We start from the raw sequence: 24,243 nt of genomic DNA, 5'->3' as shown, positions 1-24,243 counted from the left end.
TTAGGGTTAGAATTTGGAGGTGGAGTTGAAGAGAGAGAAAAGATCTCGAAGGGTGGAATGGGGGCTCTCAAGCTCAATTTGTCTGCCTTTGGTTCTAAGGTTTCAAAAGGAGGAAGTGGAGATTACCTCCATTAGAGGAGCAATGCAAAGGAGCCTCTTTTCAACCCAGGATTTCAACTTAATTATAGATATATCAGATAAATTTATCAGGTCAGGCAGCATGGTAAAGCATCATTGCCATTCAAACTGATTTAAACAGTCAATATTTATTTATTTTATTTAAATAAAAAAAATTATACAGAATAAGCTCTCTAATTGGTCACTTTGTCCGTCTCCACCGCAGAAGAGCTTTACACCTTCCTCTGGAGCCTAAAAAGAGCCCTATATCTTTTTGATTTATTTTTCTATTTTTCAAATTAAGATACGTGATCTCGCAGGATTTAGAAAGTGCGCTAGATTTCAAAAATTTTATTTGATTATTGATATTTTAATTAATTATTTATATTAATTTTTAAATATTTATAATTATTTTAATATGATCAGTTGTCTTGTATGTCCGCATCATCTATTATGCGGATATATATAGCGTCTGCGTGCTCTGAGCTCGAGGTGTGACAGCCTGTCTCTGCTGCAGCTGAGCCCTGCGCCTTCTGCTGGAGCCTAAAAAGAACGCACATGCGGGCGCCTAATCGCCGGTGGGGGCGGGGTGGGATGCGGGGTCTCGTCCGCCCTCGGAGCCACCCCCGTCCCCTCCTCCCATCGTACCACGGTAATTATTATCGAATCCACCCACTTTTTATCCCATCGCAAAGAAATCATAACTCTATCCATCCAAAGAAGTCGTCCGTTTCCCCTTTCTGTCCTCGCTGTTGGCGGACCGGAACCCGGTCTCCACGCCAACTTTCCAGCTCACCACGCATTTATACGCACAGAGAGGCTATGTTATGTTATGTTATGTTGCGGTAATGTACATGCGCTTTAGTTTTCAAGATTAGAAAAAAAAGAGAGAGAAAAAGATAAGCTGGTCCCCATTCCCTCTCCTGCGAACACGTAGTCCACCACATGAAGGATGATCTGGTCCCCCTTCCCTCTCCTTCCTTTCACAAGAGACTTGTTTGGAACCACGTGTCTTCTCTTCCCCTTGTGATTACCATGCACCATGATGTCCTTATCCATAGGCATGATTGATTGCCCTATCTACTGTTACCTTATCGAGAGCATCATCCAAAGCAATCATACTTAGCGGGGCAGCCATGGGTCCTACTCCTACCCGCATAGGCTTGTACTGAATTGTTCGAACGTTCGGCACCATTTTATCGGTGCGCACGGCCCGCGCAGAATTTACGTGAGAGAAAGACATGCGCGCCGCGGAGACTGATCGCTGCTGCATGAATGAATCACAGAATGTACTCGAAAAGGATGCCACATGGGGCATTTTCTGTTAAAGTTTTAATTTTTAAAAAAATTATTTTTTTTATTTTTCTAATTTTTAACCGTTTTAAATATTTTAAATTTTTTTTTTTGAGATGCGCTATTTTTGAAAAGAGAATATTGGATTATGAAAAAAAACGATGTTTCCTAAACATTAGATGTATTCCAAAAATTTCTTCCATATATAGCTTTCTATATTTTCTTCTCTTCTAGAGCAACTGAAGGAGTCGATCCAGTCAAGTTTTCCAACAATCATGCTCGTTAGAAAAGGATCGAGCTGCGCCAGATTGTTATATCTTAGAAACAAGTTCGCCGCAAACTCGCACGTAGAGGATGAATCACTTTCTTAGAGCAGTGTATATCACACGCCTCGATTCAAATGATCTCTTTTTAATCTTCATATTTTTTTAGTAAATTATTTCTTTATAATACTTTTATATATTTGAATTTTAGTAATATTTATCAAAAACTCTCAAATCAATTTTGATTTATTTATAGACAAAATAATTTTCCAACTCATACTCCATTAGCCTATTGGTTATAAATTATCTAAAATTTCTTATAATTTTTGCTATTTATTCCTGATCAGTGGTGCTCGATGTTGTTTCTTGCCTCAATGCCTTGTTTGATGTGAATGCATATAATATTTTCTGTATATTTATTTTTTATATATATATTTTTTATCAATTTTTAAATTTTTTATTTTAATAATAAATTTAGAAAGAATTGTTCTCGAATACCAAAGTTGTGACTCCAAGTTTTTTAACAAAGGTTAATTTACATAAAACTAGTATTCGCCCAATTGCTATGTTTAACCAATGAGAGACCAAAAGAGAAGCTAAGCAGCTTCCGAGCTCCAGGTCTGGAGCAGAAATCGGTGCGCATTATGTGCCAAGATTCGTGAGGACAAGTTTAAGTACACATCATGCGGGAATAGTGGTCAATATGCTTTGCATCTTTTAGATCTCGATCCATAATTGGGTGCGCATCATGTGCCAAGATTCGTGAGGACATGTTTAAGTACACATCATGTGGGAATGATGGTCAATATGCTTTGCATTTTTTAGATCTCGATACATCATAGGCATCAAGTACTGCATTCTAACTTGCCTCCAATAAGAGGATTGTTGATGAATGGCTATAAAAGATTTGCTATGTATGTTCTGAAAAGTAGAATGCTAATTGATAAATAAAAATGCAAACGTAATGCATGATGCAAGAAAGCAGGCCGATGTCTCAAAGTATTTCTTTCTTATGTATCAGAATAAAGTTTTCATCACACTTGCTGACGCTAGTCTTAGCTATCTTTTTTGTCAAATTGAGATATTGGAGGAAAAGTAATTAATAAATTAACATTATTATATTTTTTTCGATAGTAACTTACCAGTTATTACCAATTGAATCATGGATTCTTTGTAACTCATGGTTTTAATATTAGAAATGTAGGATTAGAATATAAGATCGATTCTCTGTTGCATTGTTGGATATATGCTCTTTTTGAAACTTTGAGGGGATCGATCATCATTGTAAAACAGACAGAACATAGATTCTTTCAAGATCAAAGTATTTTTTTTATGAGAAATATTTCTCACTTTTTATGAAAAGTCTACTATTAAATTTTTGATTTTTATGAAGAGTCTGTTGTTAAATTGACTGAAGATGAAAAAATAACAGTAAAACTTGAATTGTTTGAAAAATTACACCTGTGCAATGCATTCCTGTAGTTCTTTCTTGTCTTTTGTTTTCCTCTCTCTCTACTATGGCAATTAGAAAAATCAAAAAAGAAACACTAGAAAGCTTTGAGATTTCATTGCATTGCAAAATATCCTTATACAAAAATTTTTATTTCATGAAGATTTTTGCTATTGTTTGACCTTAAAAAACTCTCATATGCATGAACATGATTCCATATTTTGTGGATGAATGGTGTGCAATTCCATTCCATACCATCTGAGGAAACAAACGACAAACGGCAGCAAATCCATCCATCCAAACAACTTCATGGGCCCATGAGCAAAGCAAGCCTACTATGAACTCGGCAGCCTTGTTTCCTTCTCGGTGAATTCCACAGCATTTAGTTTATGCAATCATGTTGGTTTATAATTTCAGCTTAGATGGGAGTACTAGAGAAATAAGAATTCTGTTCAAGCAGTCATGATTTCATCTAAGATCGGTGTCGAAATATCGAAGGATAATGTCACTCAGGACTCGAACCCTCCACCTCTTCTCCAAGTAAAGAGGCGTAACCACTCAGCTAAACTTATGGTACCTCCTTTAATTATTGATACAAAATCAGATGCTGCATTGTTTTAGTTTATAATGAACTTTTTGGTTAGGCTTCCACATCATCCATTTATCGCCGGCGAACCCTCGACATGTCCAAGCCTCTCCGGAGAGCTTGGGGGTTTTAAGAACTCCCCTTTGCTATGAACCCTACGACAGTCTTATTTCATCTCACTTGTGCTCTCCCATTCGATCGAGCTAGGTTTAGGTTTATAGATTGGACTCTCTGATTTGCACGTCCTCCTTATGTGTCTTCTCCCCTAACTGCACTCCTATTAGATATATCTAATGATGCGTCCATGCTGTGGCCGTTGAAAGATGGGCCTAACGCACTGGGTTAAGTAGATGCCATACGTAGAAAGTCTTGGCAGCCGGATGGTTTGCCCAAGCTTCAGCATTATCACTCATCTAACATGCAAGCTTTGATGAATGACTACAAGCTACAAAGAACACAATGATCCAAACCAAGAACCTGAAGTAGATGCCTCTACTGTTTATCAATCGCTGGTTCACTTCTTAGAGTATCAGGAGCGGTCATGGTAAAGAGTACCTGTACTACTAAATGGATGAAAATTCCAGCATTGTCACAAGAATGGGGGTAGAATATTTTGATTAAAATGTGACATGCACAAACACCAAATATGTTTTTCTTCTCCCTTTTGAAACCTTCACCTTAACCTTCTTCTTGAAAGTTTTTTTTTTTTAAAAAAAAAATAATAATCCGGATGGGGCTAAACGCCAACATAAGGCTAATAATCAATAGCTATATGTACTGGGCTTAGATCAACATGCTTTGAACAAATTCAGCTTAAGGAAAGCCAGATAAATGTAGATAAATATGATGATCACCATCCTTGATAGGATTAAGCTACGATACTCGTTATCTATCCAATTCTGAAGAAAACTTTTAAATAGTCAGGGGGACTAGAAATTACTATCATTGCAAGAATACAGGGATACATATACAGCATATGGCAATCGGTGCTAGCCGTCTCAGAAAATGCAAAGAGGATATGTATGACAAAGCTGGAAAACATAGAATGTGTTTTCAAATATATGAATTTTAACCGAATGAAATACACAAAAGCATTATTAAAGAATGAGAGCCAGTTAGGCAGGCTGACTCAGATTTCTGTGTACTGAAAGATAACAGAAGATGAGACTTCCAGGAGACCTTGTTGGAAGTTATATAGAAGATTTCTTTTTTCTGAAAGTAAATGTTTGATTTGATCTTAAATAAAGCCATAATCCATGCCAACAAGCAACTTTGACTCCAAACTGATAAAGAGTAAGGCTGGCTGTTGCGATTATTGTAACAAGAACTTTGCATGTGATTGCGAGGCACTCGAATGCGGCAGAACAAATGAATGGAATGGCTGAGGCTCCATACAAGAATGGAGCCGAATGCTTGAGGAGGAATCCAAACCCAAGCATTCACAATATATGAGATATATATAATAGCAATAAAAAGATGCAAGAACAGATGCATGCTAAGGAGTTGAAGGTTTTAGGAAGAATTTGCGAACAAAGGCAGAGCAACAAGTATGAAAAGAAAAAAAAAGGGTATGAACTACCAGATGATGAAATGACGAAGAAAGCCACTAAAATGTGCTGCTTTTAGATGGATTCTAGAAAAAACGAGGTTTAGTATGTTCCCATGATAAATGAAAATTAGTAAAATGCCCTAGAACACAAGGAGCAATGGTGCAAAAAAGCCTTCATGCTTCCATCCTTCTAACCCCTTTGTTGACAAAAGAATCAGGGAGATTTATTATATGCAACTCGCACTCAACCTATTAATCTTTCCCTTCATGGTCCTCTTACTCTTGCATCTTCAATATCCATTACAGTTGCTGCTCTTCAGGTAGGACAACCATTGGCCTGTGTCACTATTATCCAAGCCGAAAACAACAAGGTCTTGTGATCTTCCTTCTCACTTCTAAAAGCCTCAGTCAATGTCTTAATGGATCAACCATGAAAACTGCTGCTTCCGGTACATGTTTGTCAATAATAAATCGCTCTAAGCTCCCACCTGATATGCTGTACCACTTAATATGTTCCCTGCTTCTCAAGGTCAGGAAACCAGTGATACCATATTATAAAGCAGTCTCTGCACTAGCTCAACACTTAGCTTCAGTATATTGTCAGACAAGTCACCACATAAATTATTCCATTCAAACTTTTCTTTAAAAGGGTTTTCATCACACAACATTCTAAAAATCTTCTTTTTATTACAACCCTCTAATTAATGGCATCATGCATGAAAAGAAGGCCCATAATAGCAAGTGAATTGAGGGAATGGCTAGAAAAAGAATCACAGTTCTGACAGCAAACTACCTATATACTTTCAATATGCAGTCCCAGAACAAGATAATTTATCATTTCCTTTAGTCATCAGAAAGTCATCATTTTTGAAATATTGCTTTCTTCCAGGCCAGTCATTTCCTCTTCCACTATTCCTCTCCATTCACAATGGGTGCTTTCTCAGCGTATTTATACACTCTGTGGAAATTACAGAACCAACAAAGGCACAAGATTCTGGAGGCAAAGTTGTGGACAGGAAGTTTGTCATTATGATTATGATTATCTAAAACCTAGAGTATCTAAAGGGATTAATCGACTTCTGATTTGCTACTCTTAAATCAAGCTATCCTTTCTTTTGACATACAGGGGTAACTGCTTCCCTGCAATTAGGACAAAATAGCCATATCTTGTGGAATATCCAAAGAAACAGAATAAATATCATTTAGAAGAAGATCCCAAAAGGCATGAATATGAACATTCAGAGGAAACAATATCAACAAATTTGAGCACTCTTCAGAGTCAATTGAAGAAACAAAAAGAGACTGAAAACGAAATTCAGGAAACAAAGTTGCTAAAAAAATAAGATTTGCAGTTCCCTATCTTATGAAGAAGCAGGAAGTTCAGCATGCAGTTATTTAAGCCCCAGGAGTTTTCTTGTTAGTTGATTTGTTAACAGACTTGGAAAGGAAAACTGGCACCAGACGGCATCATGTATAAAATTATTTACTTTCTTATCACCGAGCTATATTTTAGAGAGGTACTCTACTTTCCTTTGCAGTGCTATGATAGGTCCTCATGAAAGCAAATTATTATCGTGTTAATTGTACTTTAGAGCTTGATTATCCAACATTACCCTGTGGATGTCAAGATTAAACATATAGCACACAAAATGATGAAACAAGATAAGTGTCCAGAAGAGAACATCATGTCGGTAATACAAGATGACATCCATTTAGTAATGTAAGATGAATGAGAGTTGGCTTCAGATTGATAAATTAAGTACATGTCTATAGGCTAGAAAGCGTGAAAATGTATAATGAATATAACAATGTTTCCTCTCGAAAACCCCCTCTTGCTCATGAGTTTAAGGACATTAGGTTCAACAATGACCCCACACTCAACAAAGAGAATTTAGAAATCATGCGACAAACATTCCTTTCCATTGTTTGGCCTTCATTATTTCAGGTGAAGGCACAGGAAATAATAAAAATGTCTGATAATGCTCAAGACTTTAACCCAATATAGCATCATATAGAGAAACTTTTATTCATAGGCCAAACCTTTTCATGTCAAAGTAATGAAACATCACTAGATCTTATCACATAAACCAAGAAGTATGAATCATATGTGTCTGTGAGATGACAAAAAGCTTAATGAAGTCACCAACAAATCGCAAGGGTCCGTTTGTAACAGCAAGCAACCATCCTAATTCAATGTGTGCAACTTAATAATTCTTTCCTCAATGTCCTAGCAAGCAAACTTTCTCATTGAACTATATACACATCTCAAGGAAACTAATGCAGCTAAGTCCGTATTGACAGGTTAACGCTCATTTTGTTAATGAAGCCAAGATAATGCCTTTGCATGCACATGTTTAAGGACATATCCAAATAGGCAACTATGATTGAAGCATATAGATAAACCACTACACCAACTCTAAGATCATGAACTATTCATTTGTTGTTTGCCAGTTCACTCTGTTCTATAAAGTGGATGAGATGACTAGTCCCCTGGTGTCTTATTTTCTTAGATGCTGCTCCTATCTTGTACAGCGCATGTTGTGCAAGATTTAACATAACAAATCATAGTCAATTAAAGAGAATAGAGAAGCTACTGGAAGCTGAAAAGTAGAGATGAAATAAGGAATGCAATTTCCTCAACTTCTCAAAGACTGAATTGAATTTCCAAAGGAAACAAATGCAAATCAAAAACCTCGAATCCAAAGACACATATAGAATATATGTTATAAACTGACTAAATACAGATAAATCAATTTACCATCCGAAGAATTGACTAGCAAAGAGCAAGAAACAGGATCCCCATCACAATATAGTATTACAGCTGGAAAAATCAATCAAAAGTTCATTTTTCTGGGTTTATGAAAAAGGAAGAGAAAGATGCAAGCCTAAGCCATTATTTTTCAGATAGCATCATATAACAAGAACAGCATACCCCTACAGAACCGCAGAAGCTCCTTCCCGAGACCAAATTTTCTTCTTTCCTTTGCTACTCTGAATAAAAATTGTTCACCAAACCGGAATTCCCATCATTTCAGTTCTCCCTCTTTCTCAAATACCATCATCATCATCATCATTGAGTTAACTGGACAGAAATCATCTTTTTCAAGGCATCGCTCTGGGGTCGGTCCCGTGTTGCCAGACGTAGACCAGCTCGTCCCACCCGGTGCTAGCAAGCAATCCTTCAACCAGCACGCTCATGTCCACCCCGACCACGAATTCGGTGTGGTGGTCGTATCTCGCGATCAGGGCATCCTCCGCCCGGTAGTCCCACATGCACACAGTCATGTCATAGGAGCAGGACAAGAGGATGTTCTCTCGGTGGGGGGAGAACTTGACCTTCCGGACGGCGTAGCCGTGGCCGGCGAGGTTGGCGATTGGGGCGCGAGGGGCGCGGACGTCCCAGACGCGGACGGACTTGTCGACGGAGGCGGTGGCGAGGGAGCACTCGTCGTACTTGTTCCAGTCGCAGGAGAGGATCTCGTGGTCGTGGGCGGGGAGGACGAGGGTGGATCGGGGGTCGCGGACGTCCCAGACGCGGGCGGTCCGATCGCCGGATGCGGAGGCGAAGACGTCGGCGTGGCGGGGGCTCCAGGCGACGGCGTAGACGCAGTAGGAGTGCTCGCGGAAGGTGCGGACGCTGGACTGGCGGTCGAGGGTCCAGAGCTTGACGGAGTCGTCCCAGGAGGCGGAGAGGAAGGAGTCGCGGCGGACGGGGTTCCAGTCGACGGAGTGGACCTCGCGGGAGTGCTCGTGGAGGGAGCGGACGGGGTTGGCGGCGGGGGGGAGGGAGGCATCCCAGAGCTTGACGGAGCCGTCGGCGACGGCGGCCACGGCCAGGCTGTCATGGGACTCGGACCAGGCGCAGTCGTAGATGCCGTCGGCGGTCTCGAAGGAGCGTAGCTCCGCGAGGGCGCCGGAGGCGGGGTCGATCTCCAGCACGTGGAGGCGGCCGTTGCCCAGGATGCCGAAGTTCTGGGACGTCGCCACCAGGAGCCGCCCCTCGTAGAAGGGGCTGAACCGGACCGCGTACCCGTTGAACGGCGTCTTGAACACCGGCATCGCGTATTTTGCCCCTTTCTTCTTCTTCCCCTTCTTCGTCCCTGTCCTTTTTTTTTTATACTTCACCTCTCTATTTCGCTGATCGATCGGAACTCGAGATGGCCGCACTTCCCTTCCCCCCTGCGGGTGGATTCCGGGGTAGTTCGCAATTTCTTATCGAGATGGGCGGATATGGTCACACCCGGTGACGATAAGAACGTTCGGCCCGCTCGGACTTATTTATTGGCATTGCTCGGAGGTTTTGGCGCCGGCCGCCGGACGGGAAGTGACGTCGGCGCGGAGATGCTTTAGGAGATAAATAGAGCTGGAAATTCATATGCATCTTCTTTCGGTTTGTCTCTGGTCTTGCAGCCTGGTAAACCGGAGAGGGAGGTTTCAGGCAGCAGCATTCTCCTGCTTTGATGCGCGTAAAGAGTAGGGCAAGACTTTGAGGCTATGGGCTACCTCCTTGCTTATCAGGCGGGGAGGGCCGTGATTGATTTGGTCTGGGCTGAGCTTCAGATAAGATCACTTACTTTCCAGGCCCAAGCTCGGAAATTTAGGCTTCAGGCTGGGCCTCAAGCCTTTTTGTAAAAAAAGCCCACCAGCCTTATAATACCTAACCAGCTCCACACAAATCAGCTACCCCGATCACTTCTTAATATTATGACCCCAGTTCATTCCCAGCTGTTGCTGAATCCTTCGGGACATAAGGCGAGCACCTCACCCCCTAAGGTCGTCCGTTTAACCTAAAAGCCTGATATTCAACTTTAACCTGACCTTTATTTTTAAAGAATTTTTGTAAACCTGACCCTGATTAGTAGATTAGGCAAGAGTTCAGAGTTAGGTTTAGAAATTCAAACTTTAGCTCTGGTAAGCTTGGAATTGGCCTATGCTAACAAGATGAGCCAATCAATCAAAGCTTGCCATCTAGTCACGGGTTAATCATTCAAAACTTACGACGTCGCTGGGCCAAAAGGTGTGAGGAGAGCCCTTTGTATTTCAAAATTTTTCGTGGATGGCAACAATGTAGCCGTGATTGCTATTGTTTTCTAACAAATGTGATACCCGAGCATATCTTGTGAGCAAGAAACGTGGCCGAGATTCATGGGCAAGATACACAGCTTGTTATTTTATCAACCAGCGTATAGCTCCAAACTACTCGATTAAGGTCTCCGGTCTTCGCCTATATATTGTATTTTTGAATGCCATAAACTCTCTTTTGACTCTCTTACGCTGTCTTTGTACCCCTTTCAATCCGAAAGTCGCATCTGATTTAGGCATAAAAAAATCTCCTATAGGACGCCTTTCAGTAGGTAGACTTTAAGTTGGAGCCAGTGTCCAAGCACCACTCAAAGCCCTTTCTCCACCATCCGACACCGAGTCGTGGGTGCTTGATGTCGGGATCATCGCCAATTGAGGGCCACTCAAATATCACTGCGGAGGCATGCAATGATTCCATTTGATCTCTCCAATCTAGACGTGTTCGTTTCTTGTACTTTAAATTAAGTATAATTTATTTTTTTATCTATGATTATTGTATGGTTGACCATCAAGTGATGTTTTGATTTTTTGAAGTATGGAATTGAATGTTTCATGGATATTTTTTTTTTTCAAACTATATATACTTTTAGCACGATACTTTCTCAGACTTTTGGCTAAGATATAGTGCAATATAGACACTTTTAGCTTGATTAATTATCCGAGATATATAGTTTGATACGTAATAAGAACCTAAAGTAACGTACTTGAATCCAACTCGGGGATTTGAAAGGTTCAATAATATTTTTATTACTTATCATCAAAAAAAAAATTATAACTCAAACATAACCCAACTCGTTTTTCAATGTTGGAGTATCAAATAAAATTTAGACTTCAAACCAATCAATTTGGGTTTGGGTTTAACAAAATTTGGACCTAATTCAGCTTGATATCATTCTTTAGGAACCCGTACCAAGCATTTTAAACCATATTTATAAATCACATGATTAACTAACTAGTGTGTCACTCAAATCAAATTCGCTCCTTGGTGATTTAAATAGCTATTATTATGATTTTAAAAATAAATAAAGGAAAGAGACAAGAAAAGGAATCAAATAAAGAAAAAAAAGTAAGAAAAAATATGGGAGAAAGATAGAGGATACCTACCGAAATATTCCATCGGGATGGCCATGAAAATGGGGCAACTCAACCATTTTTTTTTGGTCAAATAATAATAATAATAATAAAGGGGACAAGCTTGAACGCTCCCATCCCACGGCTTATGAGGCCGAGAGATGATATTTGAAATATCCAAATTGCTCTTGATCATTTTGCATTACCTTATCATCTTTGTAATTGATATTTATATATTTTCTTTTTGATATATAATAGTATTATAATATATTTTGAATATATTATATAATTCATAGCTTATATTTTATATATTTATCATATTACAATAAATATAGACAAAATATTCTATATAATATAGTATACAGTATATAACATATTATCTTATATATTATATAGTAATTAACAAATTATAAAATATTAGTTGTTATAATTGATATTTATATATTGTTATTATATTAATATAGTAGCAAATTATTATATAAACAAATATATAATTTATATTTTATATTTGATACATTAATATATTTCAATAAATATGTTTTTATACATATGCAGTAATTATATTAACTTCATTGATTCAAAATATTATACGCTAATATTATAAAAAAATTAACCTTGCCATATCACTTTTCATATTATGATATAAACACTATTATTAGTAATTTTTATTCTTGTAGTAATATTTTAGTTGTTTTTTAAAATTATTTATATTATCAACAAATGGAGAGTAGTGGATATTGCAGAGCAAAATTGATAATTTTCTTATCCAAATTAAAAAAACCATACAACTCTAATCACTACATGGGATAATATCATTAATCTTAAATAAAAATAAGGATTAATCCTCACTAAACATACCCATATTTAACCTCACACGGCCCAAAGCCTATATATATCGGAAATACTAATTCCCTTTCCAAATTGGGCCTAAAGGTGCCATTAGGCTAGGTGGAGTCCACGCTCCCACGAGCACCGGGCTAGCCCTACCGGGAAACGCTACCGGTCTCCTGGGAAACGCTAACCCCACCCCAAACGCAGGCAACGCCGTAAGCCGTCCTCGGGACCACCACCGCTCCACGGGTTCCACTATCCGCACGCTTCGCGACCTTCCGTATCCGTAAAACCAAACGAAAATCCCAAGCGGAGAGCCGACGGCTCTCCAACCAGCCCAGGAAACCATCCAACGGACACCAGCGCTCCTCTTTCCCCTCTGGCAGCGCGACGATCGAGGCATGACCTCGACTCCCACCTTCCCCTCGGTCGCCGAGGGTAATTTCGTCATTCACTATCTCTGCACTCCGTCCGTCCCCGGACCCGGCGCGTCGTCTTGTGATCATCGTTTAAAATTCCCCTTTTTATTTCCCCGTCAAATTCGAAACCGACACCTCTTGCCCAACCCAAAACAACGGCCGCGATGCGCCTGCCGACGAGCCCATCCGAGACACACCGCGTGGTCTTGACGCTGACGCTAGCACGAACCGGCCCGCGCGCTAACGTCGGCGCTCGCACGCGCCCCCCACCCCCACACCGGCGACCGCCCGTACTCGCACATGCGCCCCATCCCAGCCGGCGCCCCCCTTCTTTACATAACCCTACATTCATCCCCCCTTCCTCCTATTCCCTTTCCCCACCATCAAAGCCGCCGACACACCGAGCGGTAGAGAGAGAATAATAGGGTTGCCAATAGATTTCGGGAAGAGGGTTGGGAATAGAGAGATCGGGAATTGATGGAGGGAAGGGAGATGAAGCCGCCGCCGCCGAACCCGGCGATGCCGTACCGGGAGGACTGCTGGAGCGAGGGGGCGACGGAGGCGCTGATCGAGGCGTGGGGGGACCGCTACCTCGAGCTCAACCGGGGGAATCTCCGCCAGAAGCACTGGCAGGAGGTCGCCGACGCCGTCAACTCACGGCGGGGCGCTGCGCGTCGCCCATCGCGCACCGACGTGCAGTGTAAGAACCGGATCGACACACTCAAGAAGAAGTACAAAATCGAGAAGGCCAAGATCGCCTCCTCCAACCTCGCCGTCGACAGCCAGTGGAACTTTTACTCCCGCCTCGACACCCTCATCGGTGACTCCGTCCAGGCCAAGAAGCCCCCGCCCCCGCACCCTTCGTCCCCGCCGCTCGCCCTCCCGCTTCCCTTCCACCGCAAGGGTTCCCCCCTCCCGGCGGCAGCGGCTGCCGCCGCGGCTCGTCCCCTGGACCCGAAGGAGAAGCGCCCCGCAGCCACCGCGCTTCCCGTGGACGACGCGTTCTTCCGGAGGAACTACTCCGCGGCGGCCGCGGCCGCCGCGGAGAGGGAGTCCGAGTCCTCCTCTTCGAGATCCAGCGTGGAGAGGTCGAGGTCGAGCAGGGAGAGGTTTGCGAGGGGGTGCAAGAGGAGACGGGAGGGCAATGGAGAGGGATTCCGGCAGCTGGCGAGGGCGATTCTGAGGCTGGCGGAGATCTACGAGAAGGTGGAGGAGGAGAAGCAGCAGCAGATGATGGAGCTCGAGAAGCAGCGGATGGAGTTTGCCAAGGGGCTGGAGTTCCAGCGGATGCAGATCTTTGTGGATTCCCAGGTCCAGCTGGAGAAGATCAAGCGGTCCAAGCGAATTGATCCTGGTGAGCATGGGTCTTCCTCCGCTGCCATCTGTTTTCTTTTGGGATCAGATGCGTTTAGTATGTGAAAGGTTGGATCTTGTCGCAGGATAGATTCATGGTTTAAATTTGTGCTGTGTAGTGAAGCCTGACTAAGTAGGTTAATTTGTCTGAATCTGTTTCGTTTCTGTTTTCTTTATAAAGTAATCGTGTTATTTGTTTTTGGAGTGGGAGACTTTTGTTTATGGATTTGAGTCGTCGTGTGTAAACGTAGTTTTATAGCTGCTGGAACTGTTTTGAATTTATTGCGTTGTTTTTCTTATGTGATCATTTGGATGGAGTTTGAATTCGTGAGTGAAGTTGCTTTTGCCCTTTCGTTTGGAGCAGAACAATTGCCACGTTGATCTTTAGCATCTTGTTGATCTTTAGCATCTTGTTTCTAGGAATAGATATGCTGTTTGACTTATTTTATTGGTATGTGATACTGGGCAGCAGATGAGGGGTCTGGGCTTTCTTTGGCAACGGTTATAATCAAGTTGCCATTGCAAAACTTGTGTGGCGACTTTGGAGGCAACTTGTGTTCGAAATGACAGCTTAGATACATTTTTTTTCTTCTTTCCTTTCATTGTTTCAGAGATGCTTTAATTGATAGAAGCAATATGAAGGGGTTTGAATTTGTTGTGCTGATGCACTGACCTTATTATGAAGTGTTAGTTTTTGGTTACTGCACCTCTCTGATTGTTGGGTGCATCGTTTATAGATTGCTAAAAGAGGATTTTTGAGACTTTGTCTTGATTTAAATTAGTCATCATAATAGTTTGACGTTATTGATTACTGGAAAGTGGTGCTCTTGACTGTTATGTCTTTGCTGTCGCTGTTTTTAAGTCATCTTGATTGCTGACCTGATTTTAGTCACCAGAGAAGCAGAGTACTTGGAGTCTTCTTTACTTTGACGAAAGATCACAGGTTGAGTTTTACCAATTTCAGGGATTGGAAATTTACTTAGTTTCTCATACAAAATAAAATGGGAAGGATGAAAAAAGCTGCGTCTTGGAGTGTGCCAGGAGCTTTATTTAATTTGTCCATTGACATAAGCTTCTTTGCCTGAATCCAGGTTCCTAATCTTGTAGGTTAATATAACTTCTCCAAGTGGACTGGGTGCTATAGATTATACAAGTATGTTGTTGTGGTTTTTCGTGACACAGAATAAGAAGTCTGAGGATTTTTGCTTAATTCGCTAGGGTATCAGATGTAAGAAGGTCGCTAATGATGTTTGGGAACTGTTTTAGGCAATGTGCTCTGCTAAATATTTCTGTAATCAAGAATTAACTGAACAACATCTATATTGACTATATGGATCAGTTTGGATCAACTTATATTTTGTGAAATTCATAACTTTCTTTGATTATCTGCTGGTATCGTCAATTATTTGTTTATTTTTGAGGCCAAAGGAGATTATCAATGCTTGGATTATAGAAAAAATAAAATAATTTTTTTAATAATCGATGCCTATTTTACATGGTTCTACTAAGCAACAAGTATGGCTACTCTTCATCTCTCTCAATTTCAGAGGAAGAATGAATTGTATTTATTTAATTTCTTTAATTGTCTGCTCAGACCATTGTGTTCACCTTTGGGAGTAAAGGTGAATGTTGTGGCCTCATCCATATAATCATGAATGTTTGTGTGCTTGTGGTCTTTACTTGTCGTAATTGTGTTGACCTCATGATGTATTGATAGGATTTGTTTAAAGTGCAAGTTTGGGCTAATAAAATGTTTAATGATAAACTGCAATTAGGAAGGAACAAATACCACGTGAATACTGTTATGCAAACAACTTAGCTTAATGATGCTGTTTTGCAGAATACAGCAAGCTTATACAAGAAACCTTAAAGAAAGTTATATACCAATAGAACTCACTTAAAGTAGATTCAAAAAATTAATAACATATGTGTTAATGTCGAACATCTTTTAATAATATCGTGTAGTTAGGAGGGAGTTTCAGAACTGTGGAATCTTGAATTTAAACAGAAAAAATTCTCTAACAATGAGTGCTGTAGAAAATGCTTGGTTTTTTGGTAATCAGTTTAGGCTGTAGTACTGCTGAAGTCTGGGACATGCTTATTTATTAACTTCTGATAGAACTGATTGTTTTTCTCTGGCTCTTTTTACCCACATGGTTGTGTTATAAGATCGCTATATCCTGACTTCTTGGAGGAGAACTCAGCAGCAGCCCTGTGCCTCTTCTTCTGCAAGTTGTTTGGTACTGAAAGACATTTCCTTGTTTTTTAAGGAAAGCAATTGGTATTATGTCAAAAATTAAAATCTCATCTTGTGATCTTCCGCTACACTAGATATATCATCTGTTCTAAGCCCTCCTAGTAGATGAATAAAGAACCTGATTTAGATTGCATTTTTTTTTACTTAGAAAATGGAGTTTATTTTATGAAGGTATGTATAAAATTTGAAGCAACGCCTTTATGTTATACTGTCATCAGACAGCTGTGTTTCCATGATTTGCACTATATTCTTGATTGCCTTTGAAATTTTTCCCCATCTATTTTCTTGATGATATTCTTTCTCACATTCCAACTAAAGGTTTCTATAAGATTACCAAAATTACATAATTCTGGTTGACTTTCAGTTTATAATGCTTCAAGTATGCTGTTTTGGGGATCTTAAACCGATGAGTTTGTTTGACGATACATTTTGGTTATAGTTTCAAATAGTCTGATGGATTCAGCAACATTTTTCTATAGATATCTATGTTATAGAGTAAATACATGGTAATAAGTTGAGTCCACATCATATGAGGAAAGCTTGCTATATGTGCATGTTGAAGTAGGCATTGCAATTGGATAAGATATATTGATGCTGGGTTATCCTTGGTGTGGCAATGCAATCATATTTGCACTATCTGTTTGGAAGCCTGCTTTATTATTTTTTTGGATCAAATATAATCATCGTCGAGGTGGCTGGGTGTTTTCCTCAAGCGGTTCATCTATTTTGGATTTCACTGCAATGTATTCAGTGGACTTGATTCTTTATCATCCATCCTAGAGTCAATATGCCTGGGCCCTGGTGATATTAAATAAGCCTATATTTTGTGTCAACATCAGTGTGTTATTGCTCGAAGGATTTCTTGAAATAGAAATAACTCTGTTATGACACTGCTTTCCATTTGGTGTAATTTGATTTATTTAGTTATTTTGAGGATGGCCATGCTAACCTAAACCATTTTGAGGATGGCCATGCTAACCTAAAGCTTGTTTAGATGCTTCCGACGTTGTGGTGATCTAAATACGAAATCACAGTACTTTTCAAAAGATATTTTGTTGGTGTAGGAGCAAAATTTGCAGTGCGAGGATGAAACTCAGAATCATGTTAGGAGACTGTATACTAAATGGAAGTATTCACCATTTATTTGAGTATAGTTCATCAAGGGGTTACAATGCTTCTTAAGGTCCATGATTAAGTACTATATTCTCAGAGAAAAAGAAAGGTTCATTGTGAAGTATTATTCTGGAAAGAGAAAGAAAGGTTCATCGTGAAATATTCATACATATTGGTTAAGACCTTTCATTCCATCCTTCTAATTACTATTAACTGCTCATGCTCATCCACCTGTGCGCCTTCCCATCCTCTCACACTGCTAATTACTTTATAGTTTCAACAACAGGGAGAGTAAAGGGAAGAAGATTCTTACCAGGATAGAAGGAGACAAGATTGTATCTGATTTAAGGTTTTTCATGCAGATGTAACTGATTTTCTTTTGTTTACCTGCAAGCTATTATATGGTGCATGAACTGCTTATATCAGTTTCGCTTTTAGGGTTATAACCTGATAAACTAGTGGTATTTCAATATGCCTGGGGCCTGGTGATATTAAATGAGCCTATATTTTGGGTCAACATCAGTGTGTTATTGCTTGAGGGATTTCTTGAAATAGAAATATTTCTGTTGTGACACTGCTGACATTTGTTTACCATTTGATGTATTTTGATTTATTTAGTTATATGGCCATGCTAACCTAAAATAATTTTCTTTTTTGTTTTTTCAAATGAAATTCCCTATAAAGCTTGTTTAGATGCATCTGACATTGTGGTGAATTTTGTTTCTAAATACAAAATCACAATAATTTTCAAAAGATATTTTGTTGGCTTACGAGCAAAATTTGCAGTGTGAGGATGAAACTCAGAATCATGTTAGGAGACTATACACTAAATGGAAGTATTCACTGTTTATTTGAGTATAGTTCATCGAGGGGTTATAATGCTTCTTAAGGTCCATGATTAAGTACTACATTCTCAAATAAAAAGAAAGGTTCATTGTGAAGTATTATTCTCAAAGAGAGAGAAAGGTTCATCGTGAAATTTTAGTACATATTGGCGAAAACATTTCCTTCCATTTTTCTTCTAAGTACTGTTAACTCCTCATGCTCGACCACCTGTGTGCCTTCCCTTCCTCTCACTCTGCCAATTGATTGATATTTTTAACAACGGGGAAAGTAAAGGGTAGAAGTTTCTTACCAGAATAGAAGGGAACAAGATTGTATCCTGTTTAAGGTTTTTCATACAGATTTAACTGATTTTCTTTAGTTTACCTGCAAGTTATTGTGTGGTGCATGAACTACTTATATCAGTTTCGCTTTTAGGGTTATAACCTGATAAACTGGTATTCATGTTTATTTTTATACTTCTAACCTGTTTTTTTTTCTTTTATTGCTACATGTTTCAGAGAGTTACCTACGTTAGATTTGTGGAAAGAAGCACTCAAACTGGATGATGTTCCTTGGAGATGACCTCAAGTTCAATGGAATGGTATTTGGTTGCCAACCTGAATTTGGAAGATGCGAGTTGGCATTCCCATTGCTGGCAATCACAACCTTGGTAAGTTGATGCGTGATCTTTAGATGAGAGAGGGAGATGAGGAGAACAAATTTCATAGATTGTATAGCGCTGCTGGTCGCTATTGTTGGATCCTACTATTTAAGTTTGGTATTGAGATTGTGAACATGATAATGGCATTCAAAAATTAAACTTTGAAGTCGTGCTACTGTTAGTTAATGTAATTGATATTGTCCGTCACAACTGTTGCATTTGATGATCTGACATGGCGATGGTGTCATGGTTGTGCATGGCAGGTCCATAACCATGTGCCAGCCTTTGTCCATCTACTTTTCCTTACTGAAAATCTTGTCATGATTTTTTTGGACCACAGATCCGAAAGCTGTTGGATTGTGTCTCGGTTGGTGGTTTGGACTGCATTATAACATAGGAAACATAATATGCCGATCGAGGTTAAAAAACAGGTGCTTGTGGCAAGTACTGTTACATAAAACTAATTCAATTTCTCTCCCCTTTGCGAACAAGCCATTATGTGCTAGTTAAATGATGTGAAATTTCTCCAATAATCTGTTGAACAATATTCAGTTGAAGACCTCTTACTTGTAAATGCATCTTGTCACTTTATATCCTCTTACTTGTAATTCTATCAAATCCTCTTCTTTCATCGTCTATTTAGGCATGAAAATCCCCCCAGACTTGAACGAACATGCAATCTGGCCCAAAGTTTCTCTCTTTTAAACATTCAATGTTTGACATTATTTGGTTGAGGCTTGGACTTTCGGTCAAGACCAGAGACTGATCTGCCTCAAAGCTTTTCTGTCCAACATTCATCGTTTGACCTTGATCAGTTTAAGCTTGGATTTTGGGTCAAGACTAGAGTGCGAAACGGCGCAGACCTGTGGCTGCTAGACCTCAATCGATCAGTTTATTTGTCTACGGGTAGAATCTGGATTGGAGAAGAATGCCATATGGATAGGAAAAATTATTTGGTTGGACCAGCTCCATTGGCTGAGCAGTGGACCAGTCCAAATGAACATGCATAAAGAGTTACCTATGTATGTATGTTTGTGGTTGGACTGGTCCCCCAGCTTAGTCCTGGTCTAAATAAAAATTTCACCATGGATGGAGGAAGCCCAGAGAGAGAATGAGCTGATGTGTGTTTTGCCCAATTAAATACGCACTCACGTGGAACTTCATCTGTACAAGTGATGGGAGGAAATGAGAAGAAAGAGGACTGAGAACAAGGATGAACTCATGCATATAGGAAATGATTCTCTCGATTTTTCCATGGCCAACCTCGTTCTGTCCTCAATGCTAGTCCATGAAACAAAAGGTATATGTGCTCTCTTTCATGTCCTATTTTCTTCTCCATGCAAGATTCCTACCCACTTTTATGATTGTATTTAAAGGTAATCTTTTTCCTTAGGGTTTCATATACTTGATTTCAATGTAGGGCCCTGTGAAGGAAAGCTAAATTCCTGCTACAGATTACATTAAGTTGGTATATATTAGAGAAATAAAAATATTTACCAAGTTATTTAAGCGATGAAGGTACATCTTTCAATTTCTTATAATTTATTAATGAATTATATCTTAAACCTTTAATTGTTTTTTCTTAAAGAGTGAAAATATATCTAAACGCCGGTTACATCATGTATCTTATACCATTTAGGTTGTGGACATGCCATTGTTCACTAAATTATAGTTTACAAACATTGTCCACCATACCTCTTTGTTTCACATGCTGGAAATAATAAAGTTTATTTCAGCGCTCCCCATTTATAGTCAAACTGTTGTTACTCCATTTTGATCCGGAGATTAGCTTGCTTAGGGTCTCTTCATCCCTAAGTTAAACCACATAAAAGGCCGAACAATTTCTTAGCGGATATATGATAGCCAACAACATTATATTTATATATGTGTTCGTACAGTTTCTGTGGAACTAACCCAACTTTCTCTACCTAACTTTTTAAAAAAAAAAAAAAAAATCAAAGATGACATTTCTGAACCACAAATAGGGGTTGCATCTTTCACACGAAAGAAGGATTCATCTTCCTTCGTGTGTATCTACTATTAGATCACACGATGACCACTTTGAGATCTGTGCAGGTAGATTAATAAAAAAATTCAGCATGCTTTAAAAGTTGTGCAGAGCACAATTCAATGGTCAGCATTGAGAAAGAACATCATTTGTTCTTTCATGCAAAGGCTACCACCTGAAGCCCTCGCTGTAAATAAACTTGAACATTATAGCCTTCACGGGCACCACACAACTAAGCCCATCCAAAGTCGTCCCACATATTTATAAAAAGGGGAGGCATTGACGGAAGAGAGAAAGAGAGAGAGAGATAATTGCTATAAATCTTTTGTTTATACGATGCTTACACCATACTCAGCATTTCAGATACAACATAAAAAAATAGAAGACAGGGTAGGTAAGGTGACTTCAAGGGCAAAGCAAGAATGATGTGAAGTCCCAGGAGAGAAAGTTCTTCTATCTCTGTCCAGTTTTTCGCTGCGTTCCTAACACTTCAAGATGTTGATGCGATTGTCCTGGGATTTGTTGCTTTCAGACACCAAACAAATCTTTCAGGCACCACCATAGATATTTGGATCTCATGATGGAATTTGGAAAGGTTATAGCTTGAAATGACCATTACCTGGTTGTGGATGCATAGTGAGAAGGAAGTTGCCAGTTTTTTTATGTTCGGTCGAACGTGCCCTTGTTCTCACATGAAATGATTCATTGGATTTGTTTACCGAAACCACTGGGGTTGTTTGGCTTTCATGTCCTTTTAATTAAGCTTATTTGCATATCCATAGTAGATAACCATAATTAGACATTTCTTTTTTTTTTTTTTTGGTAAATCGGCTACTCACACAGCTTTAACATGAGCATAGCCAACTACATCACTAGAAAGAAGAGTACACAAAATAAAAGGAGAAGTCTGCTGGATCCATAGAAAATCTTCCGAATGATGAGCGGTATATGAAGAGACCCAGTCTGAACATTTCATTTTTAATATCTAGCTATATTCAATAACTTGATGAAGATGGCACATGTACGTGATAAGAAGAATTTTTACTTTCATGCTTGGAAACACTTACTAATCTTTCGCGTAACTATGAGATTCGGTATGGTTAGCTTTCCAGAATAGCATATTCCTATGGGGTTATAGTTTGTTTAAGCTTCTTGTGCTAATGTTTTTCTTTGCCTTTTTCAGTAAATAACGTATCATTAATTAGAATGTACAAGAAAAGATCTTTAATCATACTTTATTAGATTACCATTTGTTTAAGTTCTTGGTGCTCTTGTGCTTCAGCATTACTGGAGAGGATCATACATTGGGTCTCTCTATTTTATAATGCGTACAATTATTTACTACATACCGTGTCATTTTTCAGTATCCGTGGCAACATCATACTGCATAAGATAAATGTGGGAGGATGGGCGATCTTGATAGATTCCTTGTCCATTTCTAAGGTCTAACGTACCCAGTTGTCGACACAATAATGCATACGATAAATATCTATTGCTAGATTCATCCAATCCGCACAAATGGCACTTCCATTTCAAATGACTTTACCCTGGAGCCATCTAGTCTTGCTCTTTACATTGGGGGTGAAGAATTTCACGATCAAATTCTACTATATATTTCTACCTGATCATGTGAGACCAAGACAGGAATTTTCCTGAATTTACTTTCAGAAGTCTAGTATTTAGCTTATCAGAGCTCAATAACATGAAGCCTTTAAGATGCCTTCAATTATTAAAAGGCTTACTTGAAGTACAAATTGCATTTTAAAAGCATGAAAAAGCTGTCTCACTGGAACAAGATGTTGTACCAACAAAAAAAAGCTACATGGATGGAAAGCCATCACACTATTATAGATATACATTCGCAGATGAAGCATGTAACTTTTTAGCATCTGGACCATCGCCATAATAAATATAGATGTCAGAGCTTCTTTTGGACCTCCCATCCACCGTGTGGGGCACCAAGCCGGCTTGGCGCTCACCTGGCAGTACAGTCTCTTTTATTTGGCTTCTAATTGAACAGTTTCCCAAGGAAAAGAAGCAAAACGAACTTATGATCCCCAGGGGTCTCCGGAGAGGTTCAAATAGTTTAGAAGTTTGATAGAACCTAACCCCAAGGAATTAAAAAAAAAAAAGAGGACATGATCCGCACTTTAGGCTGAGCACGGAAAACGTCGACACCAGTGCCCTTGCTTTAGAGTAGTCAACTGTCCTCATTAAACTAAAACCCCTGCGAAGATTGTAACCAATATCTCGCTTAATGGAACGCTATACGTAGAGCTGACGGATAGGACATTGGCGCGTGGACCTCGGAGAATTAAATTACACCAGACTGCCCCTATAGTTGGACCCCTCGTCTACTCAGCAGTCCAACTTGCCCATCTTGTCATACAGGCCAACACCTGAGCACTAGTATTGGTAGAATTGCTGCATGAAAAATTATCTGATACGGTGGAGGTTAAAATCTGAAGCTCTCATCCTATTTTTGTTGTGTTCACGACTGCGGTCATCTTTTGAAGCCTCCATCACTTGATTTTTTTAAGATGAGTTTCGACGGAAGCGTGAGAAAGGGCAATCATACCGGCATAGGATTTATCTTTAGAGATCAGAAGGCTTGATATGTAGCAGATAGGGCTCGAAAGATCTCCAATCAAAATATGGTCGATACTGAGGTTAGAGCCACGTGAGAGAGCATCTCATACGCGAGGCGTGTGCTGGTCGAAGACTGTATTGTCTTGAAGGAAGACAGCCTCGATGATCGAGAAGATCTAGGACTTCCGTCATGTGGCTGTTGGATTACGACCGATATGCGACATTCGTAGCTTCTTGAAAGAGTGTGCGTCCTCTCGGATCGTCCATGTCTACCAAGAGGCAAATAGTACGACGGATTGGATGGCGTCCTATGCAGCCCACCATTTTAAAAATTTTGTTTTGGGAAACTTATGTCTCGGTTCCGACTCATTTGTATTCTCTTATTCTTTCTAATTTTATGGACTGCATCCACATCTGTTGCGTGTGAGCCGCCAATTACTTAAAAAAAAAAAACTATCTCATGCTACATAAAGATTAAGTGCTTCTCTCATTTATTTATAATTTTTTTTAGTACAACAGTGTCTAATATACAACTATGAGAATAACCAATAAAATCAAAAAAAAAAATGGCACATGGAAGAAAAAGCTGATACGTGGAAAATTTTTAAAATAATGAGTCAACAATCCCATCAGCATTATTTGTCTTTCAACAAACAAGAATAATTCAAAAGAAGTTACACACAGTTCTCTCAAACGTCGGCACATGTCGTGGAACAAAATAGTCGCTGGATAGCTTTCAAATCTCTCTTCCATGGATGCTGAACTCTACCCACTAA

General features: G+C 39.5%; 2 protein-coding genes across 4 annotated transcripts; one reads left to right on the top strand and one right to left on the bottom strand.

The window, feature by feature from the left end:
• Positions 1-7,936: 7,936 nt before the first annotated feature.
• LOC103723853 (peroxisome biogenesis protein 7) lies at positions 7,937-9,703 on the bottom strand. The gene has a single exon (XM_008815275.4). It carries the CDS (start codon positions 9,315-9,317, stop codon positions 8,361-8,363), a length of 957 nt encoding a protein of 318 aa, XP_008813497.1. The 5' UTR covers positions 9,318-9,703; the 3' UTR covers positions 7,937-8,360.
• A 2,951-nt stretch (positions 9,704-12,654) lies between these two features.
• On the top strand, positions 12,655-19,465 carry LOC103695719 (trihelix transcription factor ASIL2-like). Of its 3 annotated transcripts, none has more exons than XR_003384918.2 (3): positions 12,655-14,083; positions 18,728-18,879; positions 19,211-19,465. XR_003384918.2 is itself a non-coding variant. In XM_008778184.4 (2 exons), the coding sequence occupies exons 1-2, from the start codon at positions 13,139-13,141 to the stop codon at positions 18,742-18,744; spliced, it is 894 nt and encodes a 297-aa protein (XP_008776406.1). In that variant the 5' UTR covers positions 12,785-13,138; the 3' UTR covers positions 18,745-19,077. The 3 variants fall into 3 exon arrangements, 1 of the variants encoding a protein (XP_008776406.1); XR_003384921.2 differs by having other exon boundaries at positions 12,785-14,015; positions 19,211-19,444; XM_008778184.4 differs by lacking the exon at positions 19,211-19,465 and having other exon boundaries at positions 12,785-14,015; positions 18,728-19,077.
• Positions 19,466-24,243: the final 4,778 nt, after the last annotated feature.

This window comes from Phoenix dactylifera, chromosome 9, assembly GCF_009389715.1.
Source record: "Phoenix dactylifera cultivar Barhee BC4 chromosome 9, palm_55x_up_171113_PBpolish2nd_filt_p, whole genome shotgun sequence".
Lineage (NCBI taxonomy): Eukaryota > Viridiplantae > Streptophyta > Magnoliopsida > Arecales > Arecaceae > Phoenix > Phoenix dactylifera.
Note: the sequence above shows the minus strand (reverse complement) of the source record. Positions and strands in the feature narration are given on the sequence as shown.

Coding starts and splice junctions, on each gene's coding strand:
- LOC103695719 (XM_008778184.4), top strand. CDS start 13,139: ATGGAGGGAAGGGAGATGAAGCCGCCGCCGCCGAACCCGGCGATGCCG.
- LOC103723853 (XM_008815275.4), bottom strand. CDS start 9,317: ATGCCGGTGTTCAAGACGCCGTTCAACGGGTACGCGGTCCGGTTCAGC.